At 46.6% G+C, this 20496-nt stretch overlaps 1 protein-coding gene across 1 annotated transcript; it reads left to right on the forward strand.

Annotated features, from left to right (window-relative positions):
* The first annotated feature begins 2874 nt into the window (after positions 1-2874).
* fam189b (family with sequence similarity 189 member B) lies at positions 2875-20095 on the forward strand. The gene is made up of 15 exons (XM_046315568.1): positions 2875-3226; positions 3870-3926; positions 5488-5595; positions 5776-5892; positions 10239-10346; positions 10498-10658; positions 14987-15086; positions 15433-15505; positions 16492-16580; positions 16630-16796; positions 16893-17209; positions 17718-17879; positions 17972-18153; positions 18293-18439; positions 18534-20095. The coding sequence occupies exons 1-15, from the start codon at positions 2996-2998 to the stop codon at positions 18783-18785; spliced, it is 2271 nt and encodes a 756-aa protein (XP_046171524.1). The 5' UTR covers positions 2875-2995; the 3' UTR covers positions 18786-20095.
* The last annotated feature ends 401 nt before the right edge of the window (positions 20096-20496 follow it).

A 20496-nucleotide genomic window follows, 5' to 3' on the forward strand; every position in this document is an offset into this window, starting at 1 on the left:
GATAGACATACTGACCCTTTCTGATCTGATAGACATACTGGCCCTTTCTGATCTGATAGACAAACTGACCCTTTCTGATCTGATAGACATACTGACCCTCTCTGATCTGATAGACATACTGACCTTTTATCTCATGCACCTGTTCAACAGCTTTGTTAAAAAAGAAACACCCTTCCTTCCTCTTTCAGACAGACCAGGGCCCTGGTCCAATGCACCCCTGGAGGTAATCACTGATGTACTACTGGATAGATTTGCAAATATATCTCTCCATATATCATTTACTGTACTGTGATTGGACAAGACTTCCACCTTGATACTCTCACCAATCCAAATGTGTCAGATCAGTGATTACTCTGAAGGAAGGAATGATGTCTCTTCCCATGCCAGACACTACATAATCATTACTGTGCCAGCAAGCTTCTCTGTCTATGGGTTCATTTCAATTCTCTAAAGTGGCTTCTGGGAAGAAGACAAGGGGAAGAAGCTACTCCAGACTAATTGACATGATGCACCCTGTGTGTTTTTACTCTGATATCTCACTGTCCCCTCCCTCACCTTTCCTCTTTTCCTTCACACACATGTTCACCCTATTCACCATTCCTTGTCTGATCAATTATCTTATGATCAATTATCTTATGACCAATGTATACCAGTTTACATACACGCTGCTTAGCCTATTCAATAAAAGACTGTCAAAAAGGACCCTTCTATTTTGTAGGATTATACTTTAATTTTCTCAGAGTGAATTGCATTTTGGTGCATCACTCTTATCTCTCCCACTAAAATAGTGCATCTCAGCTTACAGGAATCAGTGCATTGTCTCCCACTCTCCAAACCTTCACAGTTTCATGAATAAATCTAACAGCCCCCCCTGAAGAGCATTGCTGCATTTTTACACTATGACAATACCAGCTGGGCATAATGTGTCCTTTAATAGCTTACATAAATGTTCTTGTTGAGCCCCTCCCCATTCTCCCCCCTGGTATGTATAGGCCTATATAAGAGATGAGGATGGAACCAAAGTGAAACATCATGTAACATGCAGACAGTCCTATAGTGTGAGACGTGTATAATAGTGAACTACAACTGCCTATAGTCCTGGGACTACAAACTTCCTGGAGGCCTCACAGTGCAGTGAAATCCTATCTGATTGGCTGGCTGCAGTAAACCTTGAAGGTGGATGCCCCTCCCTCGCAGCATCAGCACCAGGACACGCGGGCTTTGCCGCATCCTCCACGCGCGTCTGGCGTGCCTTTTCGTCACATGACGACGTAGGTTTACAAACACTAGGCATTCCTTTCTTTTGCCTCTGGTGAAGGAGAGAGAATGGAGGGATGGGGTGATGGTGAACGGGAAAGAGAAGAATAATCATCAGCAAGGCTCTTAGACTTGGGAAACGGATGTGTGTGAAACTGGAACCGATCGCTTGAGGTGTGTGTGTGACGTATAAGTCGGTGCAGTGAGGTAGATGTCCGGGATATACACGAGCAGAACGGGAGGCCCGCGTGACTGCTGCAGGGAAGAGAGAAGAGAGAAGAGGACAGAGGGGGTTGAGTTTGTGTGGTCCATCGCAAAACTCCCATGGAGGTAAAATATGGAAAGAGGAGGAATAGCAAATGAAAACAGCACAAACGTGCCGACGGCTCAAGGAGAATGCACTTTCTATAATTGATTTACGGTTTCTTTCGACGGATTTAAGTAATTTCTTAACCTGAACAGTTTGCAGACGGGACCGATTAATATCTCATCAAGAGCTATCTCTCTCATCCTTCGGATAGGTCCGGTAGTCGGACCTTCGTGAGGACAGGACAACTCGGGCCTTGTTTCGATGCTTGTTCTTCGTCACCTTGACAAGATCCAGACCCACTCACCGCCACACAACACATATGGTTTCCCATTACGGTAGAAACAACGGGATATCTGGTGCTTAATAACCGGTGCTGCAACAGGACTGCGGCCTCGGGGCTCCGCCCACCGCAATGCTATGGGTCTTGGGAGGTAGAGATATGGAGAGAAAAGAACGGAGCTGTGTGTCGTAAATGCATTCAGGTTCTCAAAGATTAGCCCTAGCTATGTTTCTTATTTTTCCCCTCACGTGAACATGTTGAAGTTTGTCTGGGGTGCAGATGTAATAGGACATATGCACTCTGCTAAGCAGCTATTGCTGTTTTCATATGCTAAATAGCCCAGTCTTCTGAGTTGAGATTTTTGGAAACCGCACTGTGGCGCGTCAGGATCGAACCTTGGGAATTATTGCACAACGGCTTTGTCAACTGCCAATTGACAACCCAGGGCCAAAGTGAAAAGGGGTGATTTTTTTTAAAGCAACAAACTCTCCATCTCTCTTTTACACACACACACCGCATATAGGCTTACACACACGCACACATACACAGGCTCATCACTCTCCACACATACACAGGCTCACCACTCTCCACACATACACAGGTTCACCACTCTCCACACATACACAGGCTCATCACTCTCCACACATACACAGGCTCACCACTCTCCACACACACACAGGCTCACCACTCTCCACACACACACAGGCTCACCACTCTCCACACACACATAGGCTCACCACTCTCCACACATACACAGGCTCACCACTCTCCACACATACACAGGCTCACCACTCTCCACACATACACAGGCTCACCACTCTCCACACACACACAGGCTCACCACTTTCCACACACACATAGGCTCACCACTCTCCACACACACACAGGCTCACCACTCTCCACACACACACAGGCTCACCACTCTCCACACACACACAGACTCACCACTGTCCACACACACACTGGCTCACCACTCTCCACACATACACAGGCTCACCACTCTCCACACATACACAGGCTCACCACTCTCCACACACACACAGGCTCACCACTCTCCACACACACACAGGCTCACCACTCTCCACACACACACAGGCTCACCACTCTCCACACACACACAGGCTCACCACTCTCCACACACACCAGCCATGCCATCCCCGTCAGACTCCAGCAGTGTAGTGTCTGCCTCTGGGTCTAGGGGCTGGTCAGATAGCTGCCGGGGCATGTCTGGCCGTCAGGGTGGGGCCAAACTGCTGCTGTACCTGGGGCTGTGCCACCTGGGCCTGGGGGCCATGGTCCTGGCCTTCTCCTTCACCAGCATGGCCTTCACATCCTCAGCCCGCGTCCGACAGTCCTGCCCCTTCTGGGCCGGCTTCTTTGTGAGTATCCTGTGGGAGCATCTCTAAATGGGCTGAATCACTACCTTTCCTTCATCTGCACTGATAAGGAGGGACTATCCTGGAGACCTAAATATCATGTTTAGCAGGATAATCATAAGTCCATTATGCAATGGAGGAACGTGATCGTAATGCAAAAGAAAAGATTTATATTTTACAGATGGGGGGGATTTCATTTGATCACTATTTCATGCGAAGCATAAAATGCAAACTTGTAGTTTATTTGAGTTTTTCCACATTGAAATTTCTGGCTTGATTTGCCCCTAACTGAAAATGTATCAACCCCTACAAAAATATCCGCAAATTATAATTCACATAATAATTCACATTTCCTTTTGCAGCAGGATTATTGTCCAAACTGCACCAAACTGTCTCAAATGAAGATCCTACATCTGAATGTGAAACTCACCCCTGAAAAGACAGAAGGCTGTTTTATAGGTGAAAGTAATATGGAGAATGTCTCTGTCAGATGGAGATGGAGTGCAGATGGAGGAAAGGATTCATGGAGAAGAAACATCTTCAGAATATTGAAATGATTCCATATTTCCTGGCCGTGGTTGATTGTGTTCAGATATTATAATTGATGAATGTATTTTCCTTACTGTAATGTGTGTGTTGTTCTTAGGTTGTGGCATCAGGGTTAGTTGGACTTATCTCATGGAGAAGACCACTCACTCTGGTGGTGAGTAGTACACAAGTGTCTATTTATATGTCTATGGTGTGTGTGTGTGTTTGTGTGTGTGTGTTTGTGTGTGTGTATGGTTGTGCGTGTGTGTGTGTGTTTGTGCGTGTGTGTGTTTGTGCGTGTGTGTTTGTGCGTGTGTGTTTGTGCGTGTGTATGTTTGTGTGTGTGTATGTTTGTGCGTGTGTATGTTTGTGTGTGTGTATGTTTGTGTGTGTGTATGTTTGTGCGTGTGTATGTTTGTGTGTGTGTATGTTTGTGCGTGTGTATGTTTGTCCGTGTGTGTGTTTGTGTGTGTGTGTGTTTGTGCATGTGTATGTTTGTGTGTGTGTATGTTTGTGTGTGTGTATGTTTGTGCGTGTGTATGTTTGTGTGTGTGTATGTTTGTGCGTGTGTGTTTGTGCGTGTGTATGTTTGTGCGTGTGTATGTTTGTGCGTGTGTGTTTGTGCGTGTGTATGTTTGTGCGTGTGTATGTTTGTGTGTGTGTATGTTTGTGTGTGTGTATGTTTGTGCGTGTGTATGTTTTCTGTGTGTGTGTATGTTTGTGTGTGTGTATGTTTGTGTGTGTATGTTTGTGCGTGTGTGTGTTTGTGCGTGTGTGTGTTTGTGCGTGTGTGTGTTTGTGCGTGTGTATGTCTGTGTGTGTGTATGTTTGTGCGTGTGTATGTTTGTGCGTGTGTTTGTGCGTGTGTGTGTTTGTGCGTGTGTGTGTTTGTGCGTGTGTATGTTTGTGTGTGTGTGTGTTTGTGTGTGTGTGTATGTTTGTCCGTGTGTGTGTTTGTGCGTGTGTGTGTTTGTGCGTGTGTGTGTTTGTGTGTGTGTATGTTTGTGTGTGTGTATGTTTGTGTGTGTGTATGTTTGTGCGTGTGTGTGTTTGTGCGTGTGTGTTTGTGCGTGTGTGTTTGTGCGTGTGTATGTTTGTGTGTGTGTATGTTTGTGCGTGTGTGTTTGTGCGTGTGTATGTTTGTGCGTGTGTATGTTTGTGCGTGTGTGTGTTTGTGCGTGTGTGTTTGTGCGTGTGTATGTTTGTGCGTGTGTATGTTTGTGTGTGTGTATGTTTGTGTGTGTGTATGTTTGTGCGTGTGTATGTTTTCTGTGTGTGTGTATGTTTGTGTGTGTGTGTATGTTTGTGCGTGTGTATGTTTGTGCGTGTGTATGTTTGTGTGTGTGTATGTTTGTGCGTGTGTATGTTTTCTGTGTGTGTGTATGTTTGTGCGTGTGTATGTTTGTGCGTGTGTTTGTGCGTGTGTGTGTTTGTGCGTGTGTGTGTTTGTGCGTGTGTATGTTTGTGTGTGTGTATGTTTGTGTGTGTGTATGTTTGTGTGTGTATGTTTGTGCGTGTGTATGTTTGTGCATGTGTATGTTTGTGTGTGTGTATGTTTGTGTGTGTGTATGTAACTGACCAACCTGCTACCTGAAACACAGGTCATCTGCACACCGAGCCCACCGAGCTACAGCCTATAGGCAGCTAGAACAAGTATTTAGGTCACAGGCAAGGTTACTCATCCCATGTGTAGTTCTCTGACCCCCTGCCTGTCCTCCCCATGTCTCCCTCTCCAGGTGTCCCTCTTCATGCTGCTGTCTGCTGTGTGTGTCATCCTTAGTCTGGCTGGATCCATGCTCTCCTGTCAGAACGCACAGATGGTTAAGTCACTCCTCACCTGCCAGGTATGTAGGGAAAGGGGAAATGGGTTGCACCACTGAATGCATTCAACCAAAATGTGTCTTCCACATATAACCCAACCCATCTGAATCAGAGAGGTGCACACAGCCCTGTGGAGAGTAGGTGTGTGTGTGTGGGGGGGTGGGTGTGTGTGTGTGTGTTAATTCTCTGTGTGTGTTTTGCAGGTGGAGAATGGGTTGTGTGTGTGTTGTGCCCCAACACACTCCTGCTCTATAAACGAGGAGGAGACCCTGGTACTCTACCTAAACGCAGACTGCCACTCTGTCAGACATCAGCTCAAGGTGTGTGTGTGTTTAATGACAGCTCAGTGTGTGTCTGTGTTTAATGACAGCTCAGTGTGTGTGTGTGTGTTTAATGACAGCTCAGTGTGTGTGTGTGTGTGTTTAATGACAGCTCAGTGTGTGTGTGTGTGTGTGTGTGTGTGTGTGTGTGTGTGTGTGTGTGTGTGTGTGTGTGTGTGTGTGTGTGTGTGTGTGTGTGTGTGTGTTTTAATGACAGCTCAGTGTGTGTTTAATGACAGCTCTGTGTGTGTGTGTGTGTGTGTGTGTGTGTGTGTGTGTGTGTGTGTGTGTGTGTGTGTGTGTGTGTGTGTGTGTGTGTGTGTGTGTGTGTGTGTGTGTGTGTGTGTGTGTGTGTTTTAATGACAGCTCAGTGTGTGTGTTTAATGACAGCTCAGTGTGTGTGTGTTTAATGACAGCTCAGTGTGTGTGTGTGTTTAATGACAGCTCAGTGTGTGTTTAATGACAGCTGTGTGTTTAATGACAGCTCAGTGTGTGTGTGTGTGTGACAGCTGTGTGTGTGTGTGTGTGTGTGTGTGTGTGTGTGTGTGTGTGTGTGTGTGTGTGTGTGTGTGTGTGTGTGTGTGTGTGTGTGTGTGTGTGTGTGTGTGTGTGTGTTTAATGACAGCTCAGTGTGTGTTTAATGACAGCTCAGTGTGTGTGTGTGTGTGTGTGTGTGTGTGTGTGTGTGTGTGTGTGTGTGTGTGTGTGTGTGTGTGTGTGTGTGTGTGTGTGTGTGTGTGTGTGTGTGTGTGTGTGTGACAGCTCAGTGTGTGTGTGTTTAATGACAGCTCAGTGTGTGTGTGTTTAATGACAGCTGAGTGTGTGTGTGTTTAATGACAGCTGAGTGTGTGTGTTTAATGACAGCTGAGTGTGTGTTTTTAATGACAGGTAAGTGTGTGTGTGTTTATTAATGACAGGTAAGTGTGTGTGTGTTTAATGACAGCTCAGTGTGTGTGTGTGTGTGTTTAATGACAGCTCAGTGTGTGTGTGTGTGTTTAATGACAGCTCAGTGTGTGTGTGTGTGTTTAATGACAGCTCAGTGTGGTGTGTGTGTGTGTGTTTAATGACAGCTCAGTGTGTGTGTGTGTGTGTGTGTGTTTAATGACAGCTCAGTGTGGCATGTGTGTGTTTAATGACAGCTCAGTGTGTGTGTGTGTTTAATGACAGCTGAGTGTGTGTGTTTAATGACAGCTCAGTGTGTGTGTGTGTTTAATGACAGCTCAGTGTGTGTGTGTTTAATGAGAGCTCAGTGTGGTGTGTGTGTGTGTGTTTAATGACAGCTCAGTGTGGTGTGTGTGTGTGTGTGTGTGTTTAATGACAGCTGAGTGTGTGTTTTTAATGACAGGTAAGTGTGTGTGTGTTTATTAATGACAGGTAAGTGTGTTTAATGACAGCTGTGTGTGTGTGTTTAATGACAGTGTGTGTGTGTGTGTTTAATGACAGCTCAGTGTGTGTGTGTGTGTGTTTAATGACAGCTCAGTGTGTGTGTGTGTGTGTGTGTGTGTGTGTGTGTGTGTGTGTGTGTGTGTGTGTGTGTGTGTGTGTGTGTGTGTGTGTGTGTGTGTGTGTGTGTGTGTGTGTGTTTAATGACAGCTCAGTGTGTGTGTGTTTACTGACAGCTCAGTGTGTGTGTGTTTTATGACAGCTCAGTGTGTGTGTTTAATGACAGCTCAGTGTGTGTGTGTTTAATGACAGCTCAGTGTGTGTGTTTATTGACAGCTGAGTGTGTGTGTTTAATGACAGCTGAGTGTGTGTGTGTGTTTAATGACAGCTCAGTGTGTGTGTTTAATGACAGCTCAGTGTGGTGTGTGTGTGTGTGTTTAATGACAGCTCAGTGTGTTGTGTGTGTGTATGTGTTTAATGACAGCTGTGTGTGGTGTGTGTGTGTGTGTGTGTGTTTAATGACAGCTCAGTGTGTCATGTGTGTGTTTAATGACAGCTCAGTGTGTGTGTGTGTTTAATGACAGCTGAGTGTGTGTGTTTAATGACAGCTCAGTGTGTGTGTGTGTTTAATGACAGCTCAGTGTGTGTGTGTTTAATGAGAGCTCAGTGTGGTGTGTGTGTGTGTTTAATGACAGCTCAGTGTGGTGTGTGTGTGTGTGTGTTTAATGACAGCTCAGTGTGTGTGTGTTTAATGACAGCTCAGTGTGTGTGTTTATTGACAGCTGAGTGTGTGTGTTTAATGACAGCTGAGTGTGTGTGTGTGTTTAATGACAGGTAAGTGTGTGTGTGTGTTTAATGACAGCTCAGTGTGTGTGTGTTTAATGACAGCTCAGTGGTGTGTGTGTGTGTGTGTGTGTGTGTGTGTGTGTGTGTGTGTGTGTGTGTGTGTGTGTGTGTGTGTGTGTGTGTGTGTGTGTGTGTGTGTGTGTGTGTGTGTGTGTGTGTGTGTGTGTGTGTGTGTGTGTGTGTGTGTGTGTGTTTAATGACAGCTCAGTGTGTTGTGTGTGTGTATGTGTTTAATGACAGCTCAGTGTGGTGTGTGTGTGTGTGTGTTTAATGACAGCTCAGTGTGATGTGTGTGTGTGTTTAATGACAGCTCAGTGTGTGTGTGTGTTTAATGACAGCTCAGTGTGTGTGTGTTTAATGACAGCTCAGTGTGGTGTGTGTGTGTGTGTGTTTAATGACAGCTCAGTGTGGTGTGTGTGTGTATGTGTTTAATGACAGCTCAGTGTGGTGTGTGTGTGTGTGTGTTTAATGACAGCTCAGTGTGTGTGTGTGTGTGTGTTTAATGACAGCTCAGTGTGGCATGTGTGTGTTTAATGACAGCTCAGTGTGTGTGTGTGTTTAATGACAGCTGAGTGCGTGTGTTTAATGACAGCTCAGTGTGTGTGTGTGTTTAATGACAGCTCAGTGTGGTGTGTGTGTGTGTGTGTTTAATGACAGCTCAGTGTGGTGTGTGTGTGTGTGTGTGTGTTTAATGACAGCTCAGTGTGTGTGTGTTTAATGACAGCTCAGTGTGTGTGTGTGTGTGTGTGTGTGTGTGTGTGTGTGTGTGTGTGTGTGTGTGTGTGTGTGTGTGTGTGTGTGTGTGTGTGTGTGTTTAATGACAGCTCAGTGTGTGTGTGTGTGTGTGTGTGTTTAATGACAGCTCAGTGTGGCATGTGTGTGTTTAATGACAGCTCAGTGTGTGTGTGTGTTGAATGACAGCTCAGTGTGGTGTGTGTGTGTTTAATGATAGCTCAGTGTGGTGTGTGTGTGTGTGTGTAATGACAGCTCAGTGTGTGTGTGTGTTTAATGACAGCTCAGTGTGGTGTGTGTGTGTGTGTGTTTAATGACAGCTCAGTGTGGTGTGTGTGTGTGTTTAATGACAGCTCAGTGTGTGTGTGTGTTTAATGACAGCTCAGTGTGTGTGTGTTAATGACAGCTCAGTGTGTGTGTGTGTTTAATGACAGCTCAGTGTGGTGTGTGTGTGTTTAATGACAGCTCAGTGTGGTGTGTAATGACAGCTGTGTGTGTGTTTAATGACAGCTGAGTGTGTGTGTGTTTTAATGACAGCTGAGTGTGTGTGTGTTTAATGACAGCTGAGTGTGTGTGTTTAATGACAGCTCAGTGTGGTGTGTGTGTGTGTGTTTAATGACAGCTCAGTGTGTGTGTGTGTGTTTAATGACAGCTCAGTGTGTGTGTGTGTTTAATGACAGCTCAGTGTGTGTGTGTGTTTAATGACAGCTCAGTGTGTGTGTGTGTTTAATGACAGCTCAGTGTGTGTGTGTGTTTAATGACAGCTCAGCGTTTGTGTTTAATGACAGCTGAGTGTGTGTGTTTAATGACAGCTGAGTGTGTGTGTTTAATGACAGCTGAGTGTGTGTGTGTTTAATGACAGCTGAGTGTGTGTGTTTAATGACAGGTAAGTGTGTGTGTGTTTATTAATGACAGCTCAGTGTGTGTGTGTGTTTAATGACAGCTCAGTGTGTGTTTAATGACAGCTCAGTGTGTTTAATGACAGCTCAGTGTGTGTGTGTGTGTGTGTGTGTGTGTGTGTGTGTGTGTGTGTGTGTGTGTGTGTGTGTGTGTGTGTGTGTGTGTGTGTGTGTGTGTGTGTGTGTGTGTGTGTGTGTGTGTGTGTGTGTGTGTGTGTGTGTGTGTTAATGGCAGCTCAGTGTGTGTGTGTGTTAATGGCAGCTCAGTGTGTGTGGCGTCTATATTCTCTGAGAATATGTGGGCTACATTTTCTGATGTCAACAATAATTTCTGCAGATGATGTAAGCAGAGCATTATATAATAGCCAAGGGAATTGATGCACGCTGCAGTATGTATAAATTATTACAAACAGTAACCAAACTGCTCCTAACTGCCCTGGCCTCCTGACTATGTGTTACGTGCTGATCTCCTCTTCTCTGTTCCAGGACCTGTTGTTCAGTGCTTGTGGTCTGAGTATTCTCTCTACCATCATCTGTACTCTCTCTACTGTCACCTGTAGTATACACATCTTCTCCCTGGACCTAGTGCACCTGGTGAGTCCACACACACGCACACACGCACGCACGCACGCACGCACACACACACACACACACACACACACACACACACACACACACACGGACAATATTTTCTTTATCCATCCCTTATGATTTCTCCCCTCTGTCTCTGTTTGTTTCTCTCTAGCTCGCCCCGCACCGCTCTCGCTCCGTCAACCCAGAATGCACCACTCCTCAGGACGCCTTCCTGACCAACATCATGGACTTTGAGGAGTTTGTCCCGCCCATCCCTCCGCCCCCCTACTACCCCCCTGAATACACCTGCAGCTCTGAGACAGACGCACAGAGGTAATAACACACACACAGGTAGCCTGCAGGTCAGAGCGTTGTGGTTGCTGGTTCGAATACCGGACCTGACAGGGTGATAGATATGTTGCTGTGCCCTTGAGCATTGCACCTAACCCTAATTGCTCCAGGGACAATGGTGACCTTGGCTGCGACCCCACTCCCTGCGAGTGTCTCAGGGGGAGTTGGGATATGGTGACCTTGGCTGTGACCCCACCCCACTCCCTGTGGGTGTCTCAGGGGGAGTTGGGATATGGTGACCTTGGCTGTGACCCCACCCCACTCCCTGTGGGTGTCTCAGGTTGGGATATGGTGATCTTGGCTGTGACCCCACCCCACTCCCTGTGGGTGTCTCAGGGGGAGTTGGGATATGGTGACCTTGGCTGCGACCCCACTCCCTGTGGGTGTCTCAGGGGGAGTTGGGATATGGTGATCTTGGCTGTGACCCCACCCCACTCCCTGTGGGTGTCTCAGGTTGTGATATGGTGACCTTGGCTGTGACCCCACCCCACTCCCTGTGGGTGTCTCAGGTTGGGATATGGTGACCTTGGCTGTGACCCCACCCCACTCCCTGTGGGTGTCTCAGGTTGTGATATGGTGACCTTGGCTGTGACCCCACCCCACTCCCTGTGGGTGTCTCAGGTTGTGATATGGTGACCTTGGCTGTGACCCCACCCCACTCCCTGTGGGTGTCTCAGGGGGAGTTGGGATATGGTGACCTTGACTGTGACCCCACCCCACTCCCTGTGGGTGTCTCAGGGGGAGTTGGGATATGGTGACCTTGACTGTGACCCCACCCCACTCCCTGTGGGTGTCTCAGGTTGTGATATGGTGACCTTGGCTGTGACCCCACCCCACTCCCTGTGGGTGTCTCAGGTTGGGATATGGTGACCTTGGCTGTGACCCCACCCCACTCCCTGTGGGTGTCTCAGGTTGTGATATGGTGACCTTGGCTGTGACCCCACCCCACTCCCTGTGGGTGTCTCAGGTTGTGATATGGTGACCTTGGCTGTGACCCCACCCCACTCCATGTGGGTGTCTCAGGTTGGGATATGGTGACCTTGGCTGTGACCCCACCCTACTCCCTGCGGGTGTCTCAGGTTGGGATATGGTGATCTTGGCTGTGACCCCACCCCACTCCCTGTGGGTGTCTCAGGGGGAGTTGGGATATGGTGACCTTGGCTGTGACCCCACCCCACTCCCTGCGGGTGTCTCAGGGGGAGTTGGGATATGGTGACCTTGGCTGTGACCCCACTCCACTCCCTGTGGGTGTCTCAGGGGGAGTTGGGATATGGTGATCTTGGCTGTGACCACACCCCACTCCCTGTGGGTGTCTCAGGGGGAGTTGGGATATGGTGACCTTGGCTGTGACCCCACTCCACTCCCTGTGGGTGTCTCAGGTTGGGATATGCAAGAAACACATTTGTTACAGTTTTTCTTAACTTGCTAACAAGCATTGGTCAATACTGAAGCCACTTTTTCAAAACTCTTCAAACATTCTGCATTACTGTCAAGAGAATTATGTTCTCAGTGTTCATGAACCCAATTGAATTAATTACTCAGCCTGAAACCCATTTCACTTTATTGACTGTACTAAAGTTTATGTAACAAGAATGAACCAGAAATTTTGCAATTTGCTTCAATAACCTTCTTTTTTTTCTATAGCTTTGCATATATTAATTTACTTGTGAAAAATAAAAAGTTTAAACAAAAAACAAATTCCAGAAATTCCAGGGTTGCAATAATAATTACAAAAAACCATCATCACCATGTCTAGTATAACACTCATAATGTACAGTACTGTGAGGATTCTAGTTCTCATCAAGTCTAGTATAACACTCATACTGTACAGTACTGTGAGGGTTGTAGTTCTCATCAACATGTCTAGTATAACACTCATACTGTACAGTACTGTGAGGGTTCTAGTTCTCATCAACATGTCTAGTATAACACTCATACTGTACAGTACTGTGAGGGTTGTAGTTCTCATCAACATGTCTAGTATAACACTCATACTGTACAGTACTGTGAGGGTTCTAGTTCCCATCAACATGTATAGTATAACACTCATACTGTACAGTACTGTGAGGGTTCTAGTTCTCATCAAGTCTAGTATAACACTCATACTGTACAGTACTGTGAGGGTTCTAGTTCTCATCAACATGTCTAGTATAATCACACTCATACTGTACAGTACTGTGAGGGTTCTAGTTCTCATCAACATGTATAGTATAACACTCATACTGTACAGTACTGTGAGGGTTCTAGTTCTCATCAACATGTCTAGTATAACACTCATACTGTACAGTACTGTGAGGATTCTAGTTCTCATCATCATGTCTAGTATAACACTCATACTGTACAGTACTGTGAGGATTCTAGTTCTCATCAACATGTCTAGTATAACACTCATACTGTACAGTACTGTGAGGGTTCTAGTTCTCATCAACATGTCTAGTATAACACTCATACTGTACAGTACTGTGAGGATTCTAGTTCTCATCATCATGTCTAGTATAACACTCATACTGTACAGTACTGTGAGGGTTCTAGTTCTCATCAACATGTCTAGTATAACACTCACACTGTACAGTACTGTGAGGGTTGTAGTTCTCATCAACATGTACAGTATAACACTCATACTGTACAGTACTGTGAGGGTTCTAGTTCTCATCATCATGTCTAGTATAACACTCATAATGTACAGTACTGTGAGGGTTCTAGTTCTCATCAACATGTATAGTATAACACTCATACTGTACAGTACTGTGAGGGTTCTAGTTCCCATCATGTCTAGTATAACACTCATACTGTACAGTACTGTGAGGGTTCTAGTTCTCATCATCATGTCTAGTATAACACTCATAATGTACAGTACTGTGAGGGTTCTAGTTCTCATCAACATGTATAGTATAACACTCATACTGTACAGTACTGTGAGGGTTCTAGTTCCCATCAACATGTCTAGTATAACACTCATACTGTACAGTACTGTGAGGGTTCTAGTTCTCATCAACATGTCTAGTATAACACTCATAATGTACAGTACTGTGAGGGTTCTAGTTCCCATCATGTCTAGTATAACACTCATACTGTACAGTACTGTGAGGGTTCTAGTTCCCATCATGTCTAGTATAACACTCACACTGTACAGTACTGTGAGGGTTCTAGTTCTCATCAACATGTATAGTATAACACTCATAATGTACAGTACTGTGAGGGTTCTAGTTCTCATCAACATGTCTAGTATAACACTCACACTGTACAGTACTGTGAGGGTTCTAGTTCTCATCAACATGTATAGTATAACACTCACACTGTACAGTACTGTGAGGGTTCTAGTTCTCATCAACATGTATAGTATAACACTCATAATGTACAGTACTGTGAGGGTTCTAGTTCTCATCATCATGTCTAGTATAACACTCATAATGTACAGTACTGTGAGGGTTCTAGTTCCCATCATGTCTAGTATAACACTCATACTGTACAGTACTGTGAGGATTCTATCATCATGTCTCACTCATACTGTGCAGTACTGTGATGTCTCATCATCATGTATAACACTCATACTGTACAGTACTGTGAGGATTCTAGTTCTCATCATCATGTCTAGTATAACACTCATAATGTACAGTACTGTGAGGGTTGTAGGTCTCATCAACATGTATAGTATAACACTCATACTGTACAGTAATGTGAGGGTTGTAGTTCTCATCAACATGTACAGTATAACACTCATACTGTACAGTACTGTGAGGGTTCTAGTTCTCATCAACATGTCTAGTATAACACTCACACTGTACAGTACTGTGAGGGTTGTAGTTCTCATCAACATGTACAGTATAACACTCATACTGTACAGTTCTAGTTCTCATCAACATGTCTAGGGTTCTAGTTCTCATCAACATGTCTAGTATAACACTCATACTGTACAGTACTGTTAGGATTCTAGTTCTCATCAACATGTCTAGTATAACACTCATACTGTACAGTACTGTGAGGGTTCTAGTTCTCATCAAGTCTAGTATAACACTCATACTGTACAGTACTGTGAGGGTTCTAGTTCTCATCAAGTCTAGTATAACACTCATACTGTACAGTACTGTTAGGATTCTAGTTCTCATCAACATGTCTAGTATAACACTCATACTGTACAGTACTGTTAGGATTCTAGTTCTCATCAACATGCCTACTATAGCAATTGGGAAAAAAACTGTAAACACTTGTGTGTAACAGGACAAATATATATTATTACACACACACTCTGGCCTTTGTAAATAGACAATATAATCAGTCTTCATTGTTTGTCTGTGTGTCTATGTCCTCAGTATCACCTATAACGGGTCGATGGAGAGTCCAGTTCCTCTGTACCCCACTGACTGTCCCCCTCCTTACGAATTAGTGATGGGACAGAGAGCAGCTAGCCAGGTCAGTGGGGGAATCTGGACATGTTTGCTGGTGTGTGTGAAATAGAGAGAGAGAACGTGCTAAGCAGGAATACAGGACAATTGTCTGTCTGTGTCTGTGTGTCTGTGTGTCTGTGTGTCTGTGTGTCTGTGTGTGTGTGTGTGCGTGCGTGCGTGCGTGCGTGCGTGCGTGCGTGCGTGCGTGCGTGCGTGCGTGCGTGAAAGAGAGAAAGAGAGAAAGAGAGAAAGAGAGAAAGAGAGAGAACGTGCTAAGCAGGAATACAGGACAATTGTCTCTGTGTGTTTGTTTGTGTGTGCATGCGGGTGTGTGTGTCTATTAAACACATGTGCTGTGTGGTTGTCTTTAGGCCACGGTGTTTGACAGCCATGGAAATGAGCTGTCTGGAGAGAGGGCCACATCCACGGCCTTCAGCGGAGAGGGTCAGAGTCACACATGCTACATTCTGTTCCCTTCAGCTCTGTTATTCATGTTTTTACCAGTCTGGTATTGAAAGGAGAGTTTCCATGAAGGGCCATTTACTCTGGTTCTTTACCTACAGTTGAAGTCAGAAGTTAACATACACCTTTAGCCAAATACATTTCAACTCAGTTTTTCAAAGTTCCTGACATTTAATCCCAGTAAAAGAGGTCTTGGCTGATTTCTTTAGATTTTCCCAAGATGTCAAGCAAAGAGGCACTGAATTTGAAGGTTGAAATACATCCACAGGGGGCCTCACGGGTGACGCAGTGGTCTAGGGCACTGCATCGCAGTGCTAGCTGTGCCACCATAGCTCTGTTACAGCCGGCCGCGACCGGGAGGTCCGTGGGGCGACGCACAATTGGCCTAGCGTCGTCCGGGTTAGGGAGGGTTTGGCTGGTAAGGATATCCTTGTCTCATCACGCACCAGCGACTCCTGTGGCAGGCCGGGTGCAGTGCACGCTAACCAGGTCGCCAGGTGCACGGTGTTTCCTCCGACACATTGGTGCGGCTGGCTTCCGGGTTGGATGCACGCTGTGTTAAGAAGCAGTGCGGCTTGGTTGGGTTGTGTTTCGGAGGATGCATGGCTTTCAATTCAGAAGCTTATAAAGCCATGACATAATTTTCTGGAATTTTCCAAGTTGTTTAAAGGCACAGTCTACTTAGTTTATGTAAACTTCTGACCCACTGGAATTGTGATACAGTGAAATAATCTGCCTGTAAACAATTGTTGGAAAAATGACTTGTGTCATGCACAAAGTAGATGTTCTAACCGACTTGCCAAAACTATAGTTTGATAACCATAAATTTGTGGAGAGGTTGAAAATCAAGTTTTAATGACTCCAACCTAAGTGTATGTAAACTTCCAACTTCAACAGGCAACACTGCCAATTCATAAATGTAGCCTAATATAAACAAGTAAATGAACCGTCTCCCTCCCTCCCTCCAGTCTCCATGGACAGTGGTTCTCTGTTGATGTCGGAGATCATTGACATCCCAGACGACTCCTCACCTTCAGAGGACTCCTGCCTCGTGGGGGTGGGGGCTAGGGGGGGAGAGAGCGAGCACCGGGGGAGTGGAGGGGGGAGACGGGGGAGAAGGAGGGGAGTATATGAGCTTCCGTGGCCCCCCTCCCCAAGCCCCGGAGAGTCCCCTGGTAGAGAGTCCCCTGGTGGGCCCCAGGACCAGGCGATGCTACAGAGGAGAGAGGTCCAACTCCTGCTCCTCATCTAGTACTGCTACAGCTACGTACAGGTAAATACAAGGACAATCACACACACAGTTCACAGCCACTTTCTTACAGCTCCTTCTCAAAAGAGAACAACCCTCCCCCTCCCCCCCTCTTTGCAGGTCTCCAGTGTTGAGGCGACAGGCTATGTTGGCCAGTAGTTGTTCCCAGTTGGAGCTGCTAGGGTGCTCCTCTATCCTAGAGAAACGAGTCAGACTTTGCACCCCTTTACGACGCAGTTCCACCTCTGCAGCTCCTCCCACTTCCTCATCCTCAGCTGTCAATCAGCAGGGTGGTCAGGGCAACGGGGTACCCCTCCCCCTACAGCCGCTGTACCTGCGTCGTCAGGGCGGAAGGAGCGAGAGGGGGGATAGTGAGGGGCTTCTGCCCCTAGTGAGGTCACACAGCGAGCCTGGCCTCAGCTCTTCTGCTGATACAGGTGGGTACACACACACAACACACATGTACAGACATCCAGTGTTAGTGATTTACAACTCACACTATGAACACACTACTCTCTCCTCTTTTCCCTCCCTCCCACTCTCCTCTCTCTAACCCCCTCTCTCCCTTCCTTTCTCCTCTCTCCCCTCCCTCCCTTTCCTCTGACCCCTCACTCTCTCCTCTTTTCCCTCCCTCCTTCTCTCCTCTCTCTCTCCCTCCCTTTCTCCTCTTTTCCCTCCCTCCTTCTCCCCTCTCTCTCTCCCTCCCTTTCTCCTATTTTCCCTACCTCCCTCCCTCTCCTCTCTCTCCCTCCCTCTCCTCTCTCTCCCTCCCTCTCTCCTCTCTCTCCCTCCCTCTCCTCTCTCTCTCCCTCCTCTCTCTCCTCTCTCTCCCTCCCTCCCCTTTTCCTCTCTCTCCCTCCCTTTCTCCTCTTTCTCTCCCTTCCTTTCTCCTCTCTCTCTTTCATCTGACCTCCCTCCTTCTCCTCCCTCTCTCATCTCTCCCAGCTCCTTCTCTTCTCTCCCCTCCCTCTCTCCTTTCTCCCCTCACTCTCTCCTCTCTCCCTCCCTCTCTGCTCTCTCCCTCCCTCTCTGCTCTAGTATACTTCAGTGGTGGCTCAGTGGGCAGTAAAGGAGTGAGGGAGGGCTCTCAGACCTCTACAGACACAGGTGAGAATCTAAAGGTTAGCCGTTAGAGAAGGCAGTGTTGACCACCTTTGGGTTAGACACTACAGATGATAGTTTCTGTCTGTCTTCCCCAGGTCCATCCTCCGAGGCATGCCTACTACCCCGCTCCTCTCTGGTGCCCCCCTCAAACCTCCTCCCCAGGAAGGTTAGTGTGAAGGCAGCCACCATGGGGCGCACCTTGCCCCTCTCCAAAGGCCCTGCCAACTCTCCCTTGCACCTTCCCAAAGAATGCAACCGCTCTCTTGGGGATCTCAAGGTGTGTAATGGCTGAAAAAGACTAATAACAGCAGCCATAAACTCTACAAAGATACTTATATCTAGAAATGAACATATTGTATGTAGAAAGATTATGCCAGTTCCTCATTTCTCATCCTCTCTCCTTTTCTTCCTGTCAGGTGAAGAGGGGTTTGGTGGCTCGCTTCCTGCAGCGCTCCAAACGGAACCTGGCGTCTGCCGCAGAGCATTCTGGGAACACGGGACAGGGTCAGAAAAGGAGAGGCGGGGTGGAGGGCAATGGGACAGGCCATCTCCCTTTAGAGCAGGTAACACACACTGACACATATAGACACATACAGTAAATACACACACACTCACATACAGACACACACACTCACACTAGTGTCTGTCTGTCTCAAGGTGTTACGTAACTCCTGGGGGGCCAGCCAGGGATCCCACCCGCCATACCCTCATCACCGTGGTCACCACCACTCCCATAGCGACAGCCGCCACAACCGCCATCATAGCAACCAACCCCCTGTGACGGAGGGGATCCACTTGCGCAGCTGCGGCGACTTAAGCTCCTCCTCCTCTGCGTCGCTATGGCGATTACTGACGGCCAACCCCCCTCACGGGTCATCAGGGGCACTGTACACAGAGTCAGCCCTGTAAGAGGGGGAGGAGGGAGGAAAGATGGGAGGGGATGGGGAGGAAAAGGAGAGGAGGCAGAAAGTGTACCCACACAGAGGAGAGTGGAGACATGGTATGGTCTAATGAAGAAGAGATACAAAGGGAGGAGGAGAGGTGGAGGATGGTAGGATAATATAATAATAATATATGCCATTTAGCAGACGCTTTTATCCAAAGCGACTTACAGTCATGTGTGCATACATTCTACGTATGGGTGGTCCCGGGAATCGAACCCACTACCCTGGCGTTACAAGCGCCATGCTCTACCAACTGAGCTACAGAAGGACCACTGAGTTAGACAGGGGAGAGGAAGGATTAAGGAACAGGCTACTGACATATCCTGATGGGCGGTGGAGGGAGTCAGCACTATGAGGAGGGAACGACTGGACCTTTGCTACAGCCTTGTTCCAATACTTTCAACATGCATCCTACCGCTTTCCCTTCCTCCTTCCCCTTGGAGCCCTCCTCTGCACCTGCGCCTGGCCTTCCTTTCCTGAACTTTGACCTCTCAACTAACCTCCTACCTTCAACCTCCACCTAGCCATACTGAAAACAACTCTATCTGTCCTCTCCAACTCTCTGGGATCTCTCTCTAACTTCAAGAGTAGAGAGGATGGAGATAAGGAGTTTCCCCTAGACTCTGAGCTATGGTCAGTTTAGTGTTTCTCCTCCTAATGGTTAAGGTTAGGATCAGTGGAGCATAAGCTGATCCTAGATCTGTGTCTAAGGTAAACACTTTTCTGGAGCTGTGAACATCACTCTTACACGAACCGCATACACTCATTAAACTGCTCACTCTTTTTCAAAACTCAAATGTACGTTCATTTGTCCAGCTCTTCATCCGGAGCGAAACTCACTTTAAGTGTTCATGGAACTCACCTTTTTGTCTTCCACTTGTGAAATGGTTAACCTTCCTTTTCTCCTGATGACACTGTAAAATGTACAGAAAAATGTACACTCGTTTTGCCCACTGACAGTGAAAGTTTAATGGCCTGCTAGTGTCGCCGTATGTTTACAAACTTACATTGTTATTATTTTAGTATTTTTTTTTGTGGTTATTTTTCTTGAGGTAAAATCAACATGTAATCCTCAACACCCCTTACCTAGTCCATCTCCAAACTGCCTTCAGAAGAAAGGTGCCCCAAACTCAAAACTCACACACCATCTACCCCAAACTCAAAACTCACACACCATCTACCCCAAACTCAAAACTCACACACCATCTACCCCAAACTCAAAACTCACACACCATCTACCCCAAACTCAAAACTCACACACCATCTACCCCAAACTCAAAACTCACACACCATCTACCCCAAACTCAAAACTCACACACCATCTAAACCCTCAAACCATCAAACTCACTCACACACCATCTACCCCAAACTCAAAACTCACACACCATCTACCCCAAACTCAAAACTCACACCATCTACCCCAAACTCAAAACTCACACACCATCTACCCCAAACTCAAAACTCACACACCATCTACCCCAAACTCAAAACTCACTCTACCCCAAACTCAAAACTCACATATACCCTCAAACTCAAACCATCTACCCCAAACTCAAAACTCACACATATACCCCAAACTCAAAACTCACACACCATCTACCCCAAACTCAAAACTCCCCAAACAAAACTCACCATCTACCCCAAACTCAAAACTCACACACCATCTACCCCTCAAA

The sequence above is a fragment of the Oncorhynchus gorbuscha genome, linkage group LG19, assembly GCF_021184085.1.
Source record: "Oncorhynchus gorbuscha isolate QuinsamMale2020 ecotype Even-year linkage group LG19, OgorEven_v1.0, whole genome shotgun sequence".
NCBI lineage: Eukaryota > Metazoa > Chordata > Actinopteri > Salmoniformes > Salmonidae > Oncorhynchus > Oncorhynchus gorbuscha.

Bases quoted from the DNA above. Each gene is read 5' to 3' on its own strand.
- fam189b (XM_046315568.1), top strand. From the start codon at position 2,996: ATGCCATCCCCGTCAGACTCCAGCAGTGTAGTGTCTGCCTCTGGGTCT. The intron at 15,506-16,491 runs GTCAGAGTCACA...CCCTCCCTCCAG, and splicing joins CACGGCCTTCAGCGGAGAGG to TCTCCATGGACAGTGGTTCT. The intron at 16,797-16,892 runs GTAAATACAAGG...CCCTCTTTGCAG, and splicing joins ACTGCTACAGCTACGTACAG to GTCTCCAGTGTTGAGGCGAC.